The sequence below is a fragment of the Scaptodrosophila lebanonensis genome, unplaced genomic scaffold (genome assembly GCF_003285725.1).
Source record: "Scaptodrosophila lebanonensis strain 11010-0011.00,11010-0021.00 unplaced genomic scaffold, SlebRS2 tig00000101-arrow-pilon, whole genome shotgun sequence".
Taxonomy (NCBI): Eukaryota; Metazoa; Arthropoda; class Insecta; order Diptera; family Drosophilidae; genus Scaptodrosophila; species Scaptodrosophila lebanonensis.
Genome location: NW_022060569.1, coordinates 231,755 through 252,673, shown reverse-complemented (window position 1 = coordinate 252,673; position 20,919 = coordinate 231,755). Strand labels below are relative to the sequence as shown.

General features: G+C 38.1%; 1 protein-coding gene across 1 annotated transcript in view; it reads right to left on the bottom strand.

Annotated features, from left to right (window-relative positions):
- Window positions 1-14,294, bottom strand: part of LOC115628090 (forkhead box protein P1) — a 211,528-nt gene extending 197,234 nt beyond the window's left edge. The window contains exon 1 of the mRNA XM_030524067.1: window positions 13,744-14,294. Within this exon, the coding sequence (XP_030379927.1) occupies window positions 13,744-14,294 (551 nt within the window). The remainder of the gene's footprint in view (window positions 1-13,743) is intronic.
- Between the last annotated feature and the right edge of the window lie 6,625 nt (window positions 14,295-20,919).

The window sequence follows — 20,919 nt, the reverse complement described above, 5'->3', positions numbered from 1 at the left end:
CATTTTTTTTAATAATTTAATTTAAAAAAAAATTTTTTTTTCAATTTTTCCTTTTTGTGGAGAGTACAGGCTATTTTACTGTCGGGCTTGCTCGGCTGTAGCGTTCTATCTTGTTTTGAGTTAATTTCTGTTAGGGCGGTTATACTCATTATTAAACTTAATAAAAACAAGTCTTTGAAATGCAATGAAATGTAGAATAATTATGCGTGTATGTGTGTGCCTGTGTATGTCTCGAGTGCCTGTGCAAAGCAGAAACAACAACAACAGCTGCGGGCACTGCTTGGACATATATACATATATGGCTATAACTTCCTGTTAAATTGGTCTATCATTATGAAACATTTTTATACTCTGTCCATAAAATGTACAAGAGTATATTGGGTTTGCGGGAGCTGAAAATGTAACAGGCAGAAGGAGGCGTGGCAGACCCCACAAAGTATATATATTCTTGATCAGCATGACGAGACGAGTCGATCTAGCCCTGTCTGTCTGTCCGTCTGCCTGTCTGACCGTATGAACACCTGGATCTCAGAGACTAGTTGTATAAGAGCTAGAGATACCAAATTTTGCACAAAGATGGCTTATGTATGTACGCTGTGCAAGTTTGTTTTATTTTTTGATTCCCCCCCCCCCCCCCCCCACTTCCCCACTATGGGGGTTTTCCCATATTTTTTCCCATTTTCCATTCCTATAATCGCCTATATCTCGGAGACTATAAGACCTAGGAACACCAAATACCTTATGTAATTACGCAGAAAATGTGCATTTTGGAATTTCCCACCCTCCCCCCTCTCTCATGCAAATCGCGTAACTGCCGTATTTCTCATAATTTCGAACTAAAATTTTGTGCCCGTACGCCAAGTTTCATTATGATAGACCGATTTAACAAGAAGTTATAGCCATAAATATATTTGCTGCTTTAGCGCTGCCGAAGAGCTGCCCGCGGCAGTTCTTGATGCTGGTGCTTTGGTTGACTGCGAACATGCTTACACAGACACGAATATACGAGCATATACATACATACACTCACATAGACGCAATTGCTTTGTATATGTACAATTATACACCCTTTACGTGAGTTCGAATACCAAAAGAGGTAAAACCGACCACATTTTTTTTTTTTAATTCTCTTTCTCTTTTTAATTTCCATAATTATTGTAAACACATGTACAGAGTATTTGAAAGTCGGGACACCCGACTTTAGCTTTTTTACTTGTTTTTTTTTAAGTTTTATTTATTTATTGAATATTCTCTCTCGGAGACTTACGATAAGTAGTCAAATCGTAATATAATTTAGTTATTTAATTAATTACAATTAAATATTTAAATTATGGCCCTAACTGTTATTGCTGGGTGGGGAGGTCTCTTCGCCGGAGTCGTGTATGGCTAGCCTGCCATGTTAAATTCTTCGCAAGTCTGTTCGGATGGTTCCGAAGATTAAGCTGGTACTTTGCTTTCACCTTGGCGATTTCATCTTTAACATATCCCACATTTAAATCTTTCCGGATATTTTCACTGTGTATGTACCTGGGTGCCCCAGTAATGGTTCTCAGTAATTCGATTGAGATCTCACGATTAAATCTAAATTACTAATGGAAGCGTTTCCCCATAATTCAGAGCCATATGTCCAAATTGGTTTGAGAACTACATTGTACTTTGTACTCCAGTTTTAGTGGTGAACGGACGTTTATAAGTTAATGTAGATTATTAGCTTTTAACTTCAGTTGATCTTATGAGATTATGAAACTTGGCATACGGACTCATAATCACTAACTGGTATTTGCCGAATATGAGTCAAATATGCCAAGAATTACGGGAGTTACGATTCGCGGTGGAGAGGGGGTAGGGAGGGAAATTCCAAAATATATATTTTCTACGTATTCACATAAGTCATCTGGGACTAAAATTAGGTGTCCCTAGCTCTTATAGTGTCTGAAATATAAGCGATTATACGAATGGAAAATCGGGAAAACACCCATAGGGTGGAAGGTGGGCGGAAAAAGGCATCTTTGTGCAAAATTTTGTGTCTCTAGCTCTTATAGTCTCTGAGATCTAGGTGATCATAGTCGATAGATTCCGAACCTTTTTAATTCAAGCAAACAAACAATGAAATCTTTCCTCTTTATAATATTAGTATATATATGTATGTATGCATATAAATAAACATGTATCTACATAAAATACATACATATGTACACATGGCTAAATATATAGATTGTGACATTAAGGGCTAGTAGTTTCCAGAATTAAACACCTTAAAATTAAACAACGACATACATACAGTCCTCATTTATAACTGCAACTCGCCCGAAATTCGGCTGCTCGCGTGGTCGAGTTATTCCCGAAAAAACGGGACCGCGCGGGACATTTAATTTTGATTTAAACAAGAGAGAACGCTACAGTCGAACAAGCCTGACAGTGTACTACCCTGTACCCAGGTAAACTTCCGTCACTGAGTTATATGCGCCCATAGCAGCAGCAAAAAGAGGAAGAAGAAGAGCGAACTTGCTACTGCAGTTTGTGGGGGTTGCACTGGAGAGAATTTGTTTCGCTAATAACTTTTCTTAGAATTGACCGAATGAAATAAAATTTTAAATAACAGTAAATAATTATAAAAATTATATATAAATTATGTCTGCAAAGTTTGGTTTAGGTAGCATTTGAAATGTGGACGCTATTGACGAAATTCTGTAGCGGGGGAAGGGGGGGAAAATAAAAAAAAAATATAAACTCGTCCTTTCTCGGATCTAGGAGAATCTGGATGCCACCCTGGAAAACACCCATAGGGTGGAAGGTGGGCGGAAAAAGGCATCTTTGTGCAAAATTTTGTGTCTCTAGCTCTTATAGTCTCTGAGATCTAGGTGATCATAGTCGATAGATTCCGAACCTTTTTAATTCAAGCAAACAAACAATGAAATCTTTCCTCTTTATAATATTAGTATATATATGTATGTATGCATATAAATAAACATGTATCTACATAAAATACATACATATGTACACATGGCTAAATATATAGATTGTGACATTAAGGGCTAGTAGTTTCCAGAATTAAACACCTTAAAATTAAACAACGACATACATACAGTCCTCATTTATAACTGCAACTCGCCCGAAATTCGGCTGCTCGCGTGGTCGAGTTATTCCCGAAAAAACGGGACCGCGCGGGACATTTAATTTTGATTTAAACAAGAGAGAACGCTACAGTCGAACAAGCCTGACAGTGTACTACCCTGTACCCAGGTAAACTTCCGTCACTGAGTTATATGCGCCCATAGCAGCAGCAAAAAGAGGAAGAAGAAGAGCGAACTTGCTACTGCAGTTTGTGGGGGTTGCACTGGAGAGAATTTGTTTCGCTAATAACTTTTCTTAGAATTGACCGAATGAAATAAAATTTTAAATAACAGTAAATAATTATAAAAATTATATATAAATTATGTCTGCAAAGTTTGGTTTAGGTAGCATTTGAAATGTGGACGCTATTGACGAAATTCTGTAGCGGGGGAAGGGGGGGAAAATAAAAAAAAAATATAAACTCGTCCTTTCTCGGATCTAGGAGAATCTGGATGCCAACTTTGGTTATTCTAGCTCTTATAGTTTCTGAGATCCTTGCGTTCATGCAGACGGACAGACGGACGGACGGACGGACGGACGGACATGTCTAGATCGATTTCTCTCGTCATGCTGATTCAGAATATATATACTTTATGGGGTCGGAGATGCTTCTTTCTGCATGTTACACACTTTGCACAAACCTAATGTACCCTTTTTACCCTACGGGTACAGGGTATAAAAAATCGGGACGTCTTGCAACGCTGATATGTACATTTTTTTTTTGATGCAGGCACTATCTATTCTCATATGCATGTAATACAAGTACATAAGATATGCAAAATATTTTTGCTGCAGATTGTTCAGAAATTCCAAAAATAAAATAAACTCGTTCTTTCTCGGGCTTAAGAGAATCTGGATAACAACCTATTGTAGCCAGCGAGACACATGCGCACCTTTAGCTATCATTGGTCCTAATATTCTGTTTATTTGTTCTACTTGCCCATTGGCTTGGGGTGAACCTGTTGCTATTTTTATGTGCCTTACTTCATTTTCGTTTAAAAAACATTCAAAGTCATAAAAGTGAAACAACTGCCTCTGTCTGATACTATACATTTTGGTCTGCTATACGATCGAAAATATTCTTTGAGGGACTTTATGACTTCTGTTGTTTTTGTAGTTTTTGTTGGAAACAGCCTGACAAACTTCGTAAACGCATCTATTACAACAAATATGTGATTATTCGCTCTACCTTTGTCAACGGGCCCATTGTGATCTACATGTATTACTTCAAAAGGGGCAGTCTCTTTTGGAATATTATGTAGCATCCCTTCCTGCTTTCCATTTTTCCCAGAATATGCAATATATTTCAAACAGTTATCTATGTGTCTCTTTGCTTTTTCTTTAACTTTGGGAAACCAATAACTTTTCAGTATAATCTCTGTCATTTTTTCTATTCCAATATGTCCTAGCTCATCATGATACTTGAATAGCACATGATTTTCCATTTCCCCTGGAACCATAAAATGTACAAGAGTATATTAGGTTTGCGGTAGCTGAAAATGTAACAGGCAGAAGGAGGCGTGGCAGACCCCACAAAGTATATATATTCGTGATCAGCATGACGAGACGAGTCGATCTAGCCCTGTCTGTCTGTCCGTCTGTCCGTATGAACACCTGGATCTCAGAGACTATAAGAGCTAGAGACACCAAAATTTGCACAAAGATGCGTTATATGTGTACGCTGTGCAAGTTTGTTTTATTTTTATGATTTTCCCCCCCACTTCCCCCCTATTTCGAACTAAAATTTTGCAAATACCCCCAGTTAGTTATTATGCCGTATTTCAAGTTTCATCATGATAGACCGATTTAACAAGAAGTTATAGCCATAAATAGATATGCTGCTGCAGCGCTGCCCAAGCGCTTCCCGCGGCTGTTGTTGATGTTGCTGTTTGGTTGACTGCTAACATGTTTACTCAGACACGTATATACGAGCATATACATACCTACACACACATAGACGCAATCGCTTTGCATATGTGCAATTATACACCCTTTATGTGAGTTCGAATACCAAAAGAGGTAAAATCGATCAATTTTTTTTTTTATTCTCTTTCTCTTTTTAATTTCCATAATTATTGTAAACATATGTACAGAGTATTTCAAAGTCGGGACACCCGACTTTAGCTTTTTTTACTTGTTTTTTTGTTATTCTCTTACTTTTTTAATTTCTATAATTATTCTAAACATATGTACAGAGTATTTCAAAGCCGGGACACCCGACTTTAGCTTTTTTACTTGTCTTTTTTCCTATATATGACTCCATTTCTCATTTCATATCGTGTGTGCTCATGTTCTTCTAACTCTTCTTTCAACTTCTTTAACTTGGTATCTCTATTCTGACAAATAATTAAGTTTTCTTCAAATGTATTTGTATCTAACGTCAATATCTGTGTATTTCTGCTAAGAGCGTCGACATGTTGCATTCGGATTCCCGGTCTGTGTTCCGGTGTAAAATCGTAAGTTTGCAATTCCAGTATCCACCTATCTATTGCAGGGCTTAAGGCTTTTTTGCTAAATGCCAGATTAAGTGAATTGCAATCGGTTACCAACTTAAAATGTATCCCTTGCAAATAAATTCGAAACCGTTGTACCGCGTACACTATCGCCAGCATTTCTAACGTAAAGCTTTCATATCTTGATTCTACTTCCGTTGTCCTTTTTGAAAAATAAAAAATCGGATGTAACTTCTTATCCGCTTTCCTTTGCATTAGAATTGCCCCAAACCCTAAAGCGCTGGCATCGCAATGAAGCTCTGTCTCGTCCTTCGGGCTATACAACGCTAGTACTGGTAATTCTAACAAGCTATTTTTTAGCGACTCAAAACATTCTAACTCCGCTTATCCAAACTTGAATTCCTTATCTTTTTTAACTAAATCGCTAAGTGGTTTGGCCTTTGTTGAAAAATTTTATACGAACCGCCTAAAATAAGAGCACAGCCCCAAAAAACTTTGAACATCCTTTACCTTCTGGGGAATTGGAAATTTTTGTTTACTGCTTGCATTCCCTTATCATCTGGCCTAATTTCATTTCCTGTCACTACATACCCTAAGTTCTTTACTTCCCTTTGTAAAAATTCGCACTTGTCCAATCTTAGCTCTAACTTGTTTACTACTAATCGCTTGAATACTTCCTTTAAAACTTCCATATGAGATTCGCTGTCCTCTGTTGCTATTAATATATCGTCCATATAAATCAATAATTGATCCGTCCGAATCATATCCGAACAGGCCGAATGGCATCCTAAGCCATTCGAACTGTCCCATAGGTGTCGTAAACGAAGTATATTTTCTCGATTCCTCACTCATAAAAACATGGAAAAATCCATTCTTTAGGTCCATCTTGCTAAAAAGTACCTTTCCCGATAATTTATCAATAAAGTCATCTATCAGGGGCGTAGGATAGTTGTCTTTTAGCATGTTTATACTCTGTACATAAAATGTACAAGAGTATATTAGGTTTGCGGGAGCTGAAAATGTAACAGGCAGAAGGAGGCGTGGCAGACCCCCCAAAGTATATATTCTTGATCAGCATGACGAGACGAGTCGATCTAGCCCTGTCTGTCTGTCCGTCTGTCCGTATGAACACCTGGATCTCAGAGACTATAAGAGCTAGAGACACCAAAATTTGCACAAAGATGCGTTATATGTGTACGCTGTGCAAGTTTGTTTTATTTTTATGATTTTCCCCCCCACTTCCCCCCTATTTCGAACTAAAATTTTGCAAATACCCCCAGTTAGTTATTATGCCGTATTTCAAGTTTCATCATGATAGACCGATTTAACAAGAAGTTATAGCCATAAATAGATATGCTGCTGCAGCGCTGCTCAAGCGCTGCCCAAGCGCTTCCCGCGGCTGTTGTTGATGTTGCTGTTTGGTTGACTGCTAACATGTTTACTCAGACACGTATATACGAGCATATACATACCTACACACACATAGACGCAATCGCTTTGTATATGTGCAATTATACACCCTTTATGTGAGTTCGAATACCAAAAGAGGTAAAATCGATCAATTTTTTTTTTTATTCTCTTTCTCTTTTTAATTTCCATAATTATTGTAAACATATGTACAGAGTATTTCAAAGTCGGGACACCCGACTTTAGCTTTTTTTACTTGTTTTTTTGTTATTCTCTTACTTTTTTAATTTCTATAATTATTCTAAACATATGTACAGAGTATTTCAAAGCCGGGACACCCGACTTTAGCTTTTTTACTTGTCTTTTTTCCTATATATGACTCCATTTCTCATTTCATATCGTGTGTGCTCATGTTCTTCTAACTCTTCTTTCAACTTCTTTAACTTGGTATCTCTATTCTGACAAATAATTAAGTTTTCTTCAAATGTATTTGTATCTAACGTCAATATCTGTGTATTTCTGCTAAGAGCGTCGACATGTTGCATTCGGATTCCCGGTCTGTGTTCCGGTGTAAAATCGTAAGTTTGCAATTCCAGTATCCACCTATCTATTGCAGGGCTTAAGGCTTTTTTGCTAAATGCCAGATTAAGTGAATTGCAATCGGTTACCAACTTAAAATGTATCCCTTGCAAATAAATTCGAAACCGTTGTACCGCGTACACTATCGCCAGCATTTCTAACGTAAAGCTTTCATATCTTGATTCTACTTCCGTTGTCCTTTTTGAAAAATAAAAAATCGGATGTAACTTCTTATCCGCTTTCCTTTGCATTAGAATTGCCCCAAACCCTAAAGCGCTGGCATCGCAATGAAGCTCTGTCTCGTCCTTCGGGCTATACAATGCTAGTACTGGTAATTCTAACAAGCTATTTTTTAGCGACTCAAAACATTCTAACTCCGCTTATCCAAACTTGAATTCCTTATCTTTTTTAACTAAATCGCTAAGTGGTTTGGCCTTTGTTGAAAAATTTTATACGAACCGCCTAAAATAAGAGCACAGCCCCAAAAAACTTTGAACATCCTTTACCTTCTGGGGAATTGGAAATTTTTGTTTACTGCTTGCATTCCCTTATCATCTGGCCTAATTTCATTTCCTGTCACTACATACCCTAAGTTCTTTACTTCCCTTTGTAAAAATTCGCACTTGTCCAATCTTAGCTCTAACTTGTTTACTACTAATCGCTTGAATACTTCCTTTAAAACTTCCATATGAGATTCGCTGTCCTCTGTTGCTATTAATATATCGTCCATATAAATCAATAATTGATCCGTCCGAATCATATCCGAACAGGCCGAATGGCATCCTAAGCCATTCGAACTGTCCCATAGGTGTCGTAAACGAAGTATATTTTCTCGATTCCTCACTCATAAAAACATGGAAAAATCCATTCTTTAGGTCCATCTTGCTAAAAAGTACCTTTCCCGATAATTTATCAATAAGGTCATCTATCAGGGGCGTAGGATAGTTGTCTTTTAGCATGTTTATACTCTGTACATAAAATGTACAAGAGTATATTAGGTTTGCGGGAGCTGAAAATGTAACAGGCAGAAGGAGGCGTGGCAGACCCCCCAAAGTATATATTCTTGACCAGCATGACGAGACGAGTCGATCTAGCCCTGCCGGTCTGTCTGTCCGTATGAACACCTGGATCTCAGAGACTATAAGAGGTAGAGACACCAAACTTTGCACAAAGATGCGTTATATGTGTACGATGTGCATGTTAGTTTTATTTTTTTGATTTTCCCCCCCCCCCACTTCCCCCTATGGGGATTTTTCCGATTTTCCATTCGTATAATCGCCTATATCTCGGAGACTATAAGACCTACGGACACCAAATTTTAGTTCCAGATGCCTTATGTGAATACGCAGAAAATGTGTATTTTGGAATTTACCACCCACCCCCCTCTCCCATGCAATTCGCGATTTTCTCTAATTCCCGTAATTCTTGGAATTTCGAACTTTTGCAAATGCCTTTAGTTAGTTATTATGTGTCCGTATGCCAAGTTTCACTATGATAGACCGATTTAACAAGAAGTTATTGCCATAAATATATTTGCTGCTGCAGCGCTGCTCAAGCGCTGCTCAAGCGCTGCCCAAGTGCTGCCCGTGGCTGTTGTTGATGTTGCTGTTTGGTTGACAGCTAACATGTTTACACAGACACGAATATACGAGCATATACATACATACACTCACATAGACGCAATTGCTTTGTATATGTGCAATTATACACCCTTTACGTGAGTTCGAATACCGAGAAAGGTAAAATCGATCAAAATTTTTTTTTTTAATTCTCTTACTTTTTTTAATTTCTATAATAATTCTAAACATATGTACAGAGTATTTGAAAGTCGGGACACCCTTTAGCTTTTTTACTTGTTTTGTTTAACGTTATGTAATCAATACACATTCTAAGCTCCCCTGTTTTTTTCTTGGTCAACACTATTGCCGACGCATACTCTGACTCACTTTCTTTTATGTATCACTTTTCTATATATTCATCTAACAGTTTCTGCACTTTTTTTCTGGGCGCGAGAGTCTCCTCGGCGGGTAGTGAAATGGTTTCACTTTATCAAAGCAGAGTTTCATTTCACATTTAATTTGAGGTACTTTTGGTCTTTTCGCATTAATATAATATTTTCCGAACATTTTCTTTAATCGCGTTTCAAGGTGATGACCACAGCCTTCTCCTATTTACACTCATTCTCTTTTGGATATTTTATTGGCAATACTCTAAAGCATTTTCGTATTTCTTCCTCTACTAAACACTCGTTTTCCAACTCTTTTGGTTTTTCATGTTCAATTTTTTCCTGTCCCTTTGCACATCCTTTTGTTCTGCTAATTGTATCTACCGCCCTATTTGTTGCTCTCTTTTCTAGTTGACAGCCATTCTTTTTTATATCAGATATTTCGCACTCATTTTTTAACCGAACACTCATTTTTTTGATCATTTTCTAAACTCTTATGATCGTTATTGTCTATTTGTCTTCTTGTGTTGCCATTTTCTTTGACTAAGCCATGGCTGGAACATTCAATTTGCATTAATTCAGAAATAAGCTTAAATTTAAATGTATTCAGAAAATTCCTACCCAACACAGCCTCAAAGCCCATCGACTCATTTGGTACTAAACATATTTCAAACTCAATATTGTTATTATTAACTAGTATAGAACATATTAATTTTTTCAAAATTTGAAGTTTGGTTTAATATAAACCAACATAACATTCATTGTTATTCAATTCACAGTTACATCTAATTAGTTTTTTCAAATCAAAATTACATTTTTCATTACATTTCATCGTTTCATACATTGTTCCACTATAGGCTAAACTTTTCATTCAACTGGACGCTTTCAAGAAACTTAATGGGCTCCCCGAGTCGATTAGGCATTCTGTTGGGAAAATTGGTTTACTTTTTTCTATAAATTTTAATTCAAAGAATCTTACGTAGTCATTTGCAAAATGGCCCATTGAGTTACAGTTAAAGCACCGAACTGGAGACTTCTTTTCTAGCCCTGCTGAACTCCTTGGCTTCTGAGGTGCTGTCTTTCTAGGTAGGCGAATTTTCTTTGTCGAGCTGCCAGTAGCATTTTCTGGTTGTCGTAGGCGCCAAAATCTTCTTCCACCAACCATTTGCGTTGCTCAAATTGGCGTTGTAGAAGTAATTTATTTTGCTTGGTGCAAAATATTTCCGCCACTTCCTCCAGTAGTTTACTCACCGGTTGGCTTAAATGTTTGATGTCAGAGTAGAACCAAGACTGCGCCTCCTCTTTTAGCTTTGTCACTAGCAGGATGCGTAGCATATCGTCATTTAATTGATAAATGCTCGAGATCGCCTTCACCTGAGTCACCCATATGTTCGCAGCTGATTTGCCGTCAAATGTTGGCAACATATCGCGCAACAAATTTATGGGGATGTTGCTTGATACATTGCTGTCGGCAGCAACATTCAGGCTGGCCGATTCAACATTCCGTCTTTCTGTCTCCGTTTTTCTCAACGCATTTCACAAATCGACTGATCTTTATTTTACGCTTTTGCTTATCTCTAGTTCATTCTATGTCATGTCTTGCATTATGATATATACATGTTGCTTATAATTAGGGTGTTGCTTATGACTAGTATGTTGCTTATGACTAATATGTACATGTTGCTTATACTCTACTCTGCTTACTACACTATATACACTTGCCCGCATAACTCTGCGTACACACAAAAAAATAGTCAAATTTTAGCTTTAACTGTGAATATCTTTTAACATATGCAACTTATTGATCTAAATGTTTTTGATTTGCTTAGATTCGACATTTTTCTTAATAACTACATTTTTTTTAATATTAATATAACAATGAATATATTTTATTTCTATTTTTTAACGAAACCTTTTTGAAAAATGGACCCGCAAAAGTCTGCGTACAAATTGTTTTTCAAACATATTATGTCGCTAAATTCGAGTTTAATAGCTTGTTGGGTATCCTTTTCTTTGAAGGACCTCCGCCAGACGTCGAGGCATCGATTCCACCAGCTTTTTTGTGTCCGCCGGTGTTATTTTTTCCCATTCCTGCAAAATTACCTCCTTGAGCATACTTTTGGAGGTAATGTTGTGCTGCCGGATTCTGCGCTCGAGCAAGTCCCACAAATGCTCTATAGGATTGAGGTCTGGAGATTGGGGAGGTGTTTGCAAACGTTTTTTTACGTTATACAGCAACCACAGCCTTACGCTGTGAGCTGTATGTTTGGGATCATTATCTTGTTGGAAATAAAAATCATTTTCCAGCCCCAACTTCTGGGCACTTGGGAGCAAATTGTCCTTTAAAACTTGGATATAGCCTTTTTGGTCCATTATCGACTCTATGAACTCCAGCTTCCCAACGCCATTAGCTGCCATGGACCCCCAAACCATTATTCCTCCTCCGCCGTGTTTGACAGTTGGAACTAAATTTTCTTTATTTAAGGCTGTACCAGATTTTCTCCACACCAATTTCTTGCCTTTTATGCCAAACATGCAGAACTTGCTCTCATCCGAGAATATGACCTTGTCCCAAAATTCAGCAGGCTTCGACACGTGCTCATTTGCGAACTCCATGCGCTTTTTCTTATTCACCTCTGAAATGTGAGGCTTCCTACGGGCAACTCGGCTGTGATATCCAGCTTTTTTAATAACTCTTCGCACGGTGTCTTCAGATATGGTTTTGGAGAACCTTTCTTCCACCTCAAGACGCACCTGCTGAGCAGTCATCCTTGGGTTTAAGCGAACTAAAGCAACGATACGCTTTCCCTCTCGCTTTGTTAATAGAGACGGACGCCCAGATCGTGGCTTTGGTAACACCGAACCCGAGTAAACATAATTATTGAACACCCTCTGACATGATGAGTTAGTTCTGCCCACCAGCTGCCCAATTTCTCTATAAGATTTGCCCTGGACACGCAAATTAATTATTAATTTTCGAAGGTCAGTGTCGATCTCTTTTCCTGATGGCGCCATGGTTGTGATTGATCAAACACAACTTCAATGCATAGCAAAAGTCTTTTGCAAACATCAAACAAAAGAAAAAGTGCAACTAAGATAACTGTAATTGCATATTCTCTTATTCTACACAGTTTAGTCTGCTTGTACGCAGACTTTTGCGGGTCCATTTTTCAATAAGGTTTTGTTAAAAAATAGAAATAAAATATATTCATTGTTATATTAATATTAAAAAAAATGTAGTTATTAAGAAAAATGTCGAATCTAAGCAAATCAAAAACATTTAGATCAATAAGTTGCATATGTTAAAAGATATTCACAGTTAAAGCTAAAATTTGTCTATTTTTTTGTGTGTACGGAGAGTTATGCGGGCAAGTGTATGTATATATACTTTAGGGGGTCGGAGATGCTTCCTTCTGTATGTTGCACACACCTAATATACGCTTTTTTCCCTACGGGTACAGGGTATAAAAATGTTTTTGTTAGTGTTTTTAATCAAAAGTCTTGGCATAACTTACAACATTTGATAACTCTCAAAAAAAAAACAAGATAGAACGCTACAGTCGAGCAAGCCCGACAGTATAATTCCCTGTAATTCCCTATAAGAGGTAGAGACACCAAACAAAGATGCGTTATGTGTATACCCTGTGCAAGCATGTTATATTTTTTTGATTTTCCCCCCACTTCCGCCCTATGGGAGTTTTCCTGATATTCCGTTCGTATAATCACCTATATATCGGAGACCATATAACCTAGGGACACCAAAATTTAGTCCAAGATGCCTTATGTGAGTACGCAGAAAGTGTGTATTTTGGAATTCCTCCCCCCTTTCCACTGCAAATTTGCAAAATTGAATTTCGAACTCAAATTATGCAATTACCACCTGATAATGTGTCCGTATGCCAAGTTTCACTATGATAGGCCAATTTAATAAAAAGTTATAGCCATAAATATATTTGCTGCCCAAGCGCTGCCCGCAGATGTTGTTGATGCTGGTGCTTTGGTTGCCTGAAAACATGTTCACACAGACACGAATAGGCGCGCATAGATATCCATACACTCACATAGACGCAATTGCTATATAAATGTGCAATTATACACCCTGTACGAGAGTTCGAATACCGAGAGAGGTAAAATCGATCAACATTTTTTTTTAATTTTCTTAATTTCTATAATTATTCTAAGCATATGTACAGAGTATTTCAAGTCGGGACACCCGACTTTAGCGTTTATACTTATTATACTTACCGTACAAAGGAGGCAATATTTTCTAAGTCCATTTCACAGCCTGGCCAGCGGCAAATGCCATGAGCAAATAAGGGATGATAATATTTGCGAACAGCAAACTCTTCATGCATATGATTGTACTCAGTACTGCATATATCTGCAACATCTTTTGTCCTCAAAAATGAGTCCGCATCTGAAAAAATTATTCTCTCCTGATCGGATAAGCTCTCAGAAAAGCCATAAAAACTGAGATCTGCTGCTGGTGGTACTAAATGATGATTTTGTTGTATATGTAGCTGTGAACGAGATGAAATCTGAGAACTCGTTGCGGCTTCGCCTCCTGCACTTGAGTCCGGGGAATTTGATTTAGCAAACTGACTACCATAAGGTAGTGTATTATTCAAAAAACCTGTTTGTGAAACAGAAGTATTTTTTGTTGAATTCGAACAAACATCTGCAGCTATAGATAAATTAAATCGTGTTTTTTCTATGATATCGTTTTGATGTAGCTTCCCCAATAGATTAGATTCCTTTAAATCTTCTGAAAACTCATCGTCATGTGACTGAAGCATAACAAAAACCTGAAAAAGTAAAAATTATAGAATATTTGTAAATATTATTTATACATATACCACAAGTATGTATTCATGTTTCATCTTAACAGCTTACACTTCTTTTAGCAAAAGTCAATTTCAAGCAATTATGAGCGTCGACAACTTTACTCTTTCCGGAAGAATTTCCATTTGCCTTGCATTTTATAATTACGATTTTTAAATAAACTCATTTCGCAAATGATATTCTCGCGCTTCAGAAACACAAATCGTTTAAGTGGGTTTGAACTGGTCAAAGTTGGGGGGCGACTGGACCTCACATCCGTTGCTGCTGCCGAGCAATTCACCTTTCGTTCGGAATTATGTTCGTCATCTGCATCTTCAGAACTTCCACCCTTGCCCGAAGGCATTGGTTACACTCATTCGCTTGGAATATTTCCACTGGAATATTTTGCAGACTCATACACAAGCTGGAATTATTATATTTGATCCAACATATCGGATTCTTATTATAACATGTTAATATAAATATGTAATGCTCACAATATGTAAACATTTAATTATCCCTGGTAATTTTAATTCAAGACGAAGAGCGTACTAAGGCTATGTCGTTTTTTGATCAAACCGTGTTTTACTAATTCTTTCTGGAGCATCTAATAAGAAGGTTTCCCAAGCTCCGCAATTTATCATTTGCATTATGCGATCATTGATGCTCTTCTGTTCACGCGTTAATTTGGGAGGTATTGACTGGATATATGGCTAGACATCACCGGTGTTGTCATTTTCAATGGCTCTTGTTGTGCTTCAATTCGAGGCACTGACATGCTTATGGGCTCATGGAATTATGCCGTAAAATAGGTTATGTTTCCCTATTGCTCTCCCTTGCCCACTTTTTTTTGCCTGTTTAACTTTTTATACCCTGTAGCCAAAGGGTATATTAGCTTTGTGCGAATGTACATATGTAAAATAGAGAAGGAAGCGTGGCAGACCCCACAAAGTATATATATTCTTGATCAGAGTGACAAACCGAGTCGATATAGCTATGCCCGGCCGTCCATCTGTCTGTATGAAATCACAGATCTCGGAATGTATAAGAGCTAGAATAACCAAACTTGTTTTCCAGATTCTCCGAAGCCTGAAAAATGTCAAGATGGTGATTTTCCATAGCTCCAGTAATTCCTGGAGTTTTTATACTCTGTACATTAAATGTCAAAGATAATTATGTTTGCGGGAGGTGAAAAATATAACACGCAGAAGCAGGCGTGGCAGAGTCCACAAAGTATATATATTCTTGATCAGCATAACAAGATGTGCCAATCTAGCCCTGTCTGTCTATCATTATGTTCGTCAGTATGAACACCTGGATCTCAGAGAATTGTATGTATGTAAGTCGTCCTTTTACTAAATTAAGTGAGTGTATAAGTTTTAGTAATTGTGATTTTGGGAAAATCTCTAGCTGGGCTAAAAACAATGGGTTAAAACTCAATCCCACTAAATCTAAATGCTTAGTAATTTATAACAAACAGTTAAACACTTCTCACTTTAACGCCCTTATGATTGGAGACACTCCGATTGAATATATCGGTCAAGCTAACAATTTAGGCTTCTGATTCATTAGGAGCGTGACCCAGCAATTCCTACCACTAAATCTGAGAATGATCATAGCAAAAACATTCATACTTCCAATACTATCCTATAGTGTTGAGGTAAATGCAAATTGTGACGCAGCCTCATTCCGAAAGCTAAAAGTAGCATTGTTCATGCTTTGCTCATGTTATCAGTTATAAATACCAACTTTTTGACCTAAGTATTATGTCTTGGATAAACGTTAGGGTTCTATCATTTTTACAAAAATTGATAAATACTAAGGAGACGTGGCAGACCCCACAAAGTATATATATTCTTGATCAGCATGACAAGACGAGACGATCTAGCGCTGTCTGTCTATCTGTCAGTCCGTCTGTCTATCCATCCGTATGAACACCTGGATCTCAGAGACTATAGGAGCTAGAGACACCAAATTTTGCACAAAGATGCCTTATGTGTGTGCGCTGTGCAAGATTGTTTTATTTTTTTTTTATTTCCCCCTTCCCCCCACCCTCCACTTTAATCACTGATTTTCCATAACACCCGTATTTCTAAGAATTTTTCATTGAAATTCAGAAAATACCTCCAGTTAGTGATTATGAGCCCGTATGCCAAGTTTTATAATGATAGGCCGATTTTAAAGGCCGTATGAACACCTGGATCTCAGAGACTATAAGAGCTAGAGACACCAAACTTTGCACAAAGATGCGTTATGTGTGTACGCTGTGCAAGCTTGTTTTATTTTTTTGATTTTCCCCCCACTTCCGCCCTATGGGTTTTTTCCCGATTTTCCGTTCGTACAAGTATAATCACCTATATATCGGAGACCATATAACCTAGGGACACCAAATGTTAGTTCAAGATGCCTTTTGTGAATACGCAGAAAATGTGTATTTGCGAATTCTTGGAATTTCGAACTCAAAGTTTGCAAATACCCCCAGTTTGTTATTATGTGTCCGTATGCCAAGTTTCACTATGATAGACCGATTTAACAAGAAGTTATATATATAGTTATAAATATATTTGCTGCTCAAGCGCTGCCCAAGCGCTACCCGCAGCTGTTGTTGATGTTGCTGTTTTGTTGACTCAAAACATGTTTACACAGACACGAATAGACGCGCATAGATATACATACACTGCCATAGACGCAATTGCTATGTAAATGTGCAATTACATCCTTTACGTGAGTTCAAATACCGAGAAAGGTAAAATCGATCAAACAATTTTTTTTTTAATTCTCTTACTTTTTTTTAATTTCTATAATTATTCTAAACAAATGTACAGAGTATTTTAAAGTCGGGAAACCCGACTTTAGCTTTTTTACTTATTTTTTCCAGCTGCTGTTAACATAGTTGAATACATACATCAGTATTATACATGCGTACAGTGCTGGCCACAACTGTAGACGTTACATTCCATTTAACATACAAAGTTAAACCGTTGCGCCTGCGGTTTCTTCAATAGTATACAGTGTATACATGTATATATTTTTCTGGACATAGTCCAATTATACATTTATACATTTTTAGTTTTGTCCAACATTTAAAGACTCTCTACAAACATGCCGTCAAAACGCAGCAAGCAAACCTATCGCAAGCTGTCGGATGATTTGGCGTCAAGCAGGTTCGATGCATTACTGCAATCACACACAAATGTTGTCAGAGATATAGAACGCATAAAAGATTCCGTGCAAAATGCCACTAAACCCATTGAGTCAGTTGAAAATTTTAACCAGGTATATTGACAGAGCGTTTAATCTGCAGGAAGAGCAGATCTAGAAAATTTGTGCGTCACTACGGAAACGCTGCTCCTGAGTGGGTGTTCGGCCAAACCTCAGAGGGACAGTCTGGCAAACTCTACAATGTTTGGATCAGGTTGCCATAGCAAGCAGCTGCCGTCGATGAAACTTCCAAAATTCAGTGGCAACTATTCGGAGTACAAAAATTGCATTGGTCTGTTCGTAAAATTGGTTGACCATGACGCATCTCCGACAAATATACAAAAATTTAATCACTTACTATCTTGTTTGGATAAAGAAGCGCTTGGCACAGTCAAAGCTTATCAAGTGACTGATGACAATTATCCAAAGGTGCTAGCTGCATTAAAATGAGTTTATGACAATAGTTGCCTAATTGTTTTCGACAGCGTTTCCAAGCTGTTCGACTTCAAAAAATTCAAAAGGCCCTCTGCTTCATCTGTGAGCTCCTTAATAGATAATGTAAGGGCAATTTATGAATCGCTGTTGTCGTTGGGTAATGAGAAGCAAATAGAAAACGTCATACTCATACATTTGGGTATGGGTAAAGTAGACTCCATCAATCGATACAAAAGGGAGGGGAGAGGAAGAGGGCCTCGACTACAGTCAACTTCCATCTTGGGAAGAATGCGAAGCCACTCTTAATAAACGCTACCAGCATCTATCTGCTGAGGAGGCATCGTCTGGCCGGCCTAAGAAGCCAAGTGCCGATGGGTCAAAAAGGAATGGTAAAACGGCGTTGGCAGTAGCACAGCCAAGTCAACCGTTGACCCTTAAGTGTCCGTTTTGTCAGTCGAATGACCACTACATACAAGCATGTCCTCAATTCTCAGCGAACGGAAAGGTCATACAACTAAGTCCTGCAAGTCTGGTTGTTGCAGAGTCTGTTCGAAGACGCATCACACGCTCTTGCACAAGTACGAATATAGTCAAATGTTGGTAGCACAATCTACAGTACCAACACAAACGTCGGCGGTGAACCAGACCACGACAGTGACCGACCAAGTAATTTTGGCAACAGCAATTGTCAAGGTAATGGACCAGTCAGGGTCCTACCAATTAGCCAGGGCACTTTTTGAATCTGGTTCGCAGGTCAATTTTATGACCGAGGACTTGGCCAGAGCTCTAAGCTTAAGAGGGAGCGCAAAGACATTTGTTTATTAGGCATAGGCAAACGAAAGTCTGACGTACGTCATATCGCTAAAACTTTTATAGCTTCTCGAATTGACAAATTTGACAGCCTGAGAAACTGGTAGTAGACATTGACGTGCCTAACGGTTGTGAATTGGCAGATCTGCAATTCCATCGGCCGCAACGCATAGATCTGCTACTTGGAGCAGACGCTGTTGGCGCAGATGCTGTTTTAGATTAGGATAGTTTAAGAGAAATATTTGAATTTTAGTTTAGGGCGAAAAGAGAGCGCGAGAGCGGCCGTTGCGGACGTCGCCTCGTGCCCTTTTTTCGCCGCCTTAGGCTTAGTTTAGCATGTAAGCCGAATTTTGAAGTTAGTTGTAAAATATAACTAAATAGAAGCACAATCGCCACCGCATCGTTTCGTAATTTTCTATATTAAAGTTAGTGTTAAAGTTAAAAGCAAGCGTCCCATTTTTCTTCGTTTTTATACAATTTATATAAATTCATATAAATTTTCATTGGCGCCCGAGCAGGGACTTGCTTGTTTTTTAAAATTAAAACCTTTAATTTGTGCAGAACCGCGTCGGTCGTGTTGTTGTTGATGCACTGGGGATTGTGTTGTGCTGCTGCCACGTCAACTGGATTTGGAGGATGAGTCAAGTCGACCAAAGGGAAGTTCCTGAGCCAAAGTCGACTTCACAGGTACTGTGCTAAAGTTTGAAAGTAAAATTTAACCAGCAAATTGCTTATTTCGGCCTTCAACTTTCAACCTTTGGCACATACGTGACCATAATATAATAAGGTAGATAGTTGAGCATAATTAACACAAATATAAATCGCATGTCGTACTAATATTAAATAAAAGTGAACCGCTATAGGCAATTATTTAAAGTGCCAATTTATTGCCGTTTGATTTTATTATACATACATACATACATACATAAATATACATAGCCACTTTTACATACGGCATCCCCCCCCACGTCAATCTCAGCCAACCGTCGGCAGTTTTCGTTTGTTGCTTGCTCTCGTTGTTCTCATCAAATTCGCCGTTGTCGTTGTTACATATGTACCGACCGACATACTCGCATACATAACATAGCTAATACATTGCTGTCGTGTTCGCGCTTAAGCTGCTGCATTTTTTGTTTGCCTGCGCTTCGCATAATACATGCATAAGAATTAGCTGTTCTGCTAACGCACACAAGGCATTGGTATTAGAATTATTCTTTTCGTTTGTCGCCACTTTCGCTGCTGCTTCCAAAAGTATTGCCTTCGACGGTCAGCCAACTGCAGTTATTCTCGTTTTCGTTCGCACTGCTAGACGACCATTTGTTGCGCTCCCCTACACTTCCTGAGAACAGCATATTATTTTCGATTTCTCGTTTGTCACTCGACAATTTTCGTTCGATCAAAGTTTAAAACCTTAAATCAATATGAGTAAGGACTTGATCGAAGAACTTAAAAGGAAGCGCGAGGGCTGTATGAGGAGTATATGTCGTATGCAACGGCAATTAAAAGAAGGCTCGATTTCGTTAGAGCCAATCGAGTTAGAATGCAGGTTAGAGCTTCTAACAACTCATATAGAAACTGCAAATATATTGCAAAGCAAAATTGAAGCAAAAGATACAGAAGATGACTACCGTGAAGAGTTGGAAGAAACTTGCATTATGACCAAATCCTTATTAAAAGGCCAGCTGGAAAAACTAAGAAGAAAAAGCATCGACAATTCAAGTTCGGCAAACGGTATTGCACCGTCTACTTCAAAAAAGCCAAGGTGTCGATTGCCAGCGGTCGCTCTTCCAACTTTTAGCGGCAAGCATTCTGAATTTAAAAATTTCATGAGTCTTTTTGAAACTTTTGTTCACAATGATGACACACTGCATGATATTGAAAAATTCAATCACTTAATATCATGTTTGGCTGGTGACGCTTTAGGCACAGTTCGCGCCTTCCAAGTGACGGAAGACAATTATAGCAAAGCCATTGAAAGTCTAAAGCGGGTGTACGAAAATGACTGCCTAATATTTTTCGATAACATATCGACACTTTTCAATCTGCAAAAGATTTCCCAGCCATCTGCGTCAGCTTTGAGAAGCCTGATCGACACAGTGTCGGCCACCTATGACTCACTTCTGTCAATTGGCGACGACAAGAAAATCGCTAATG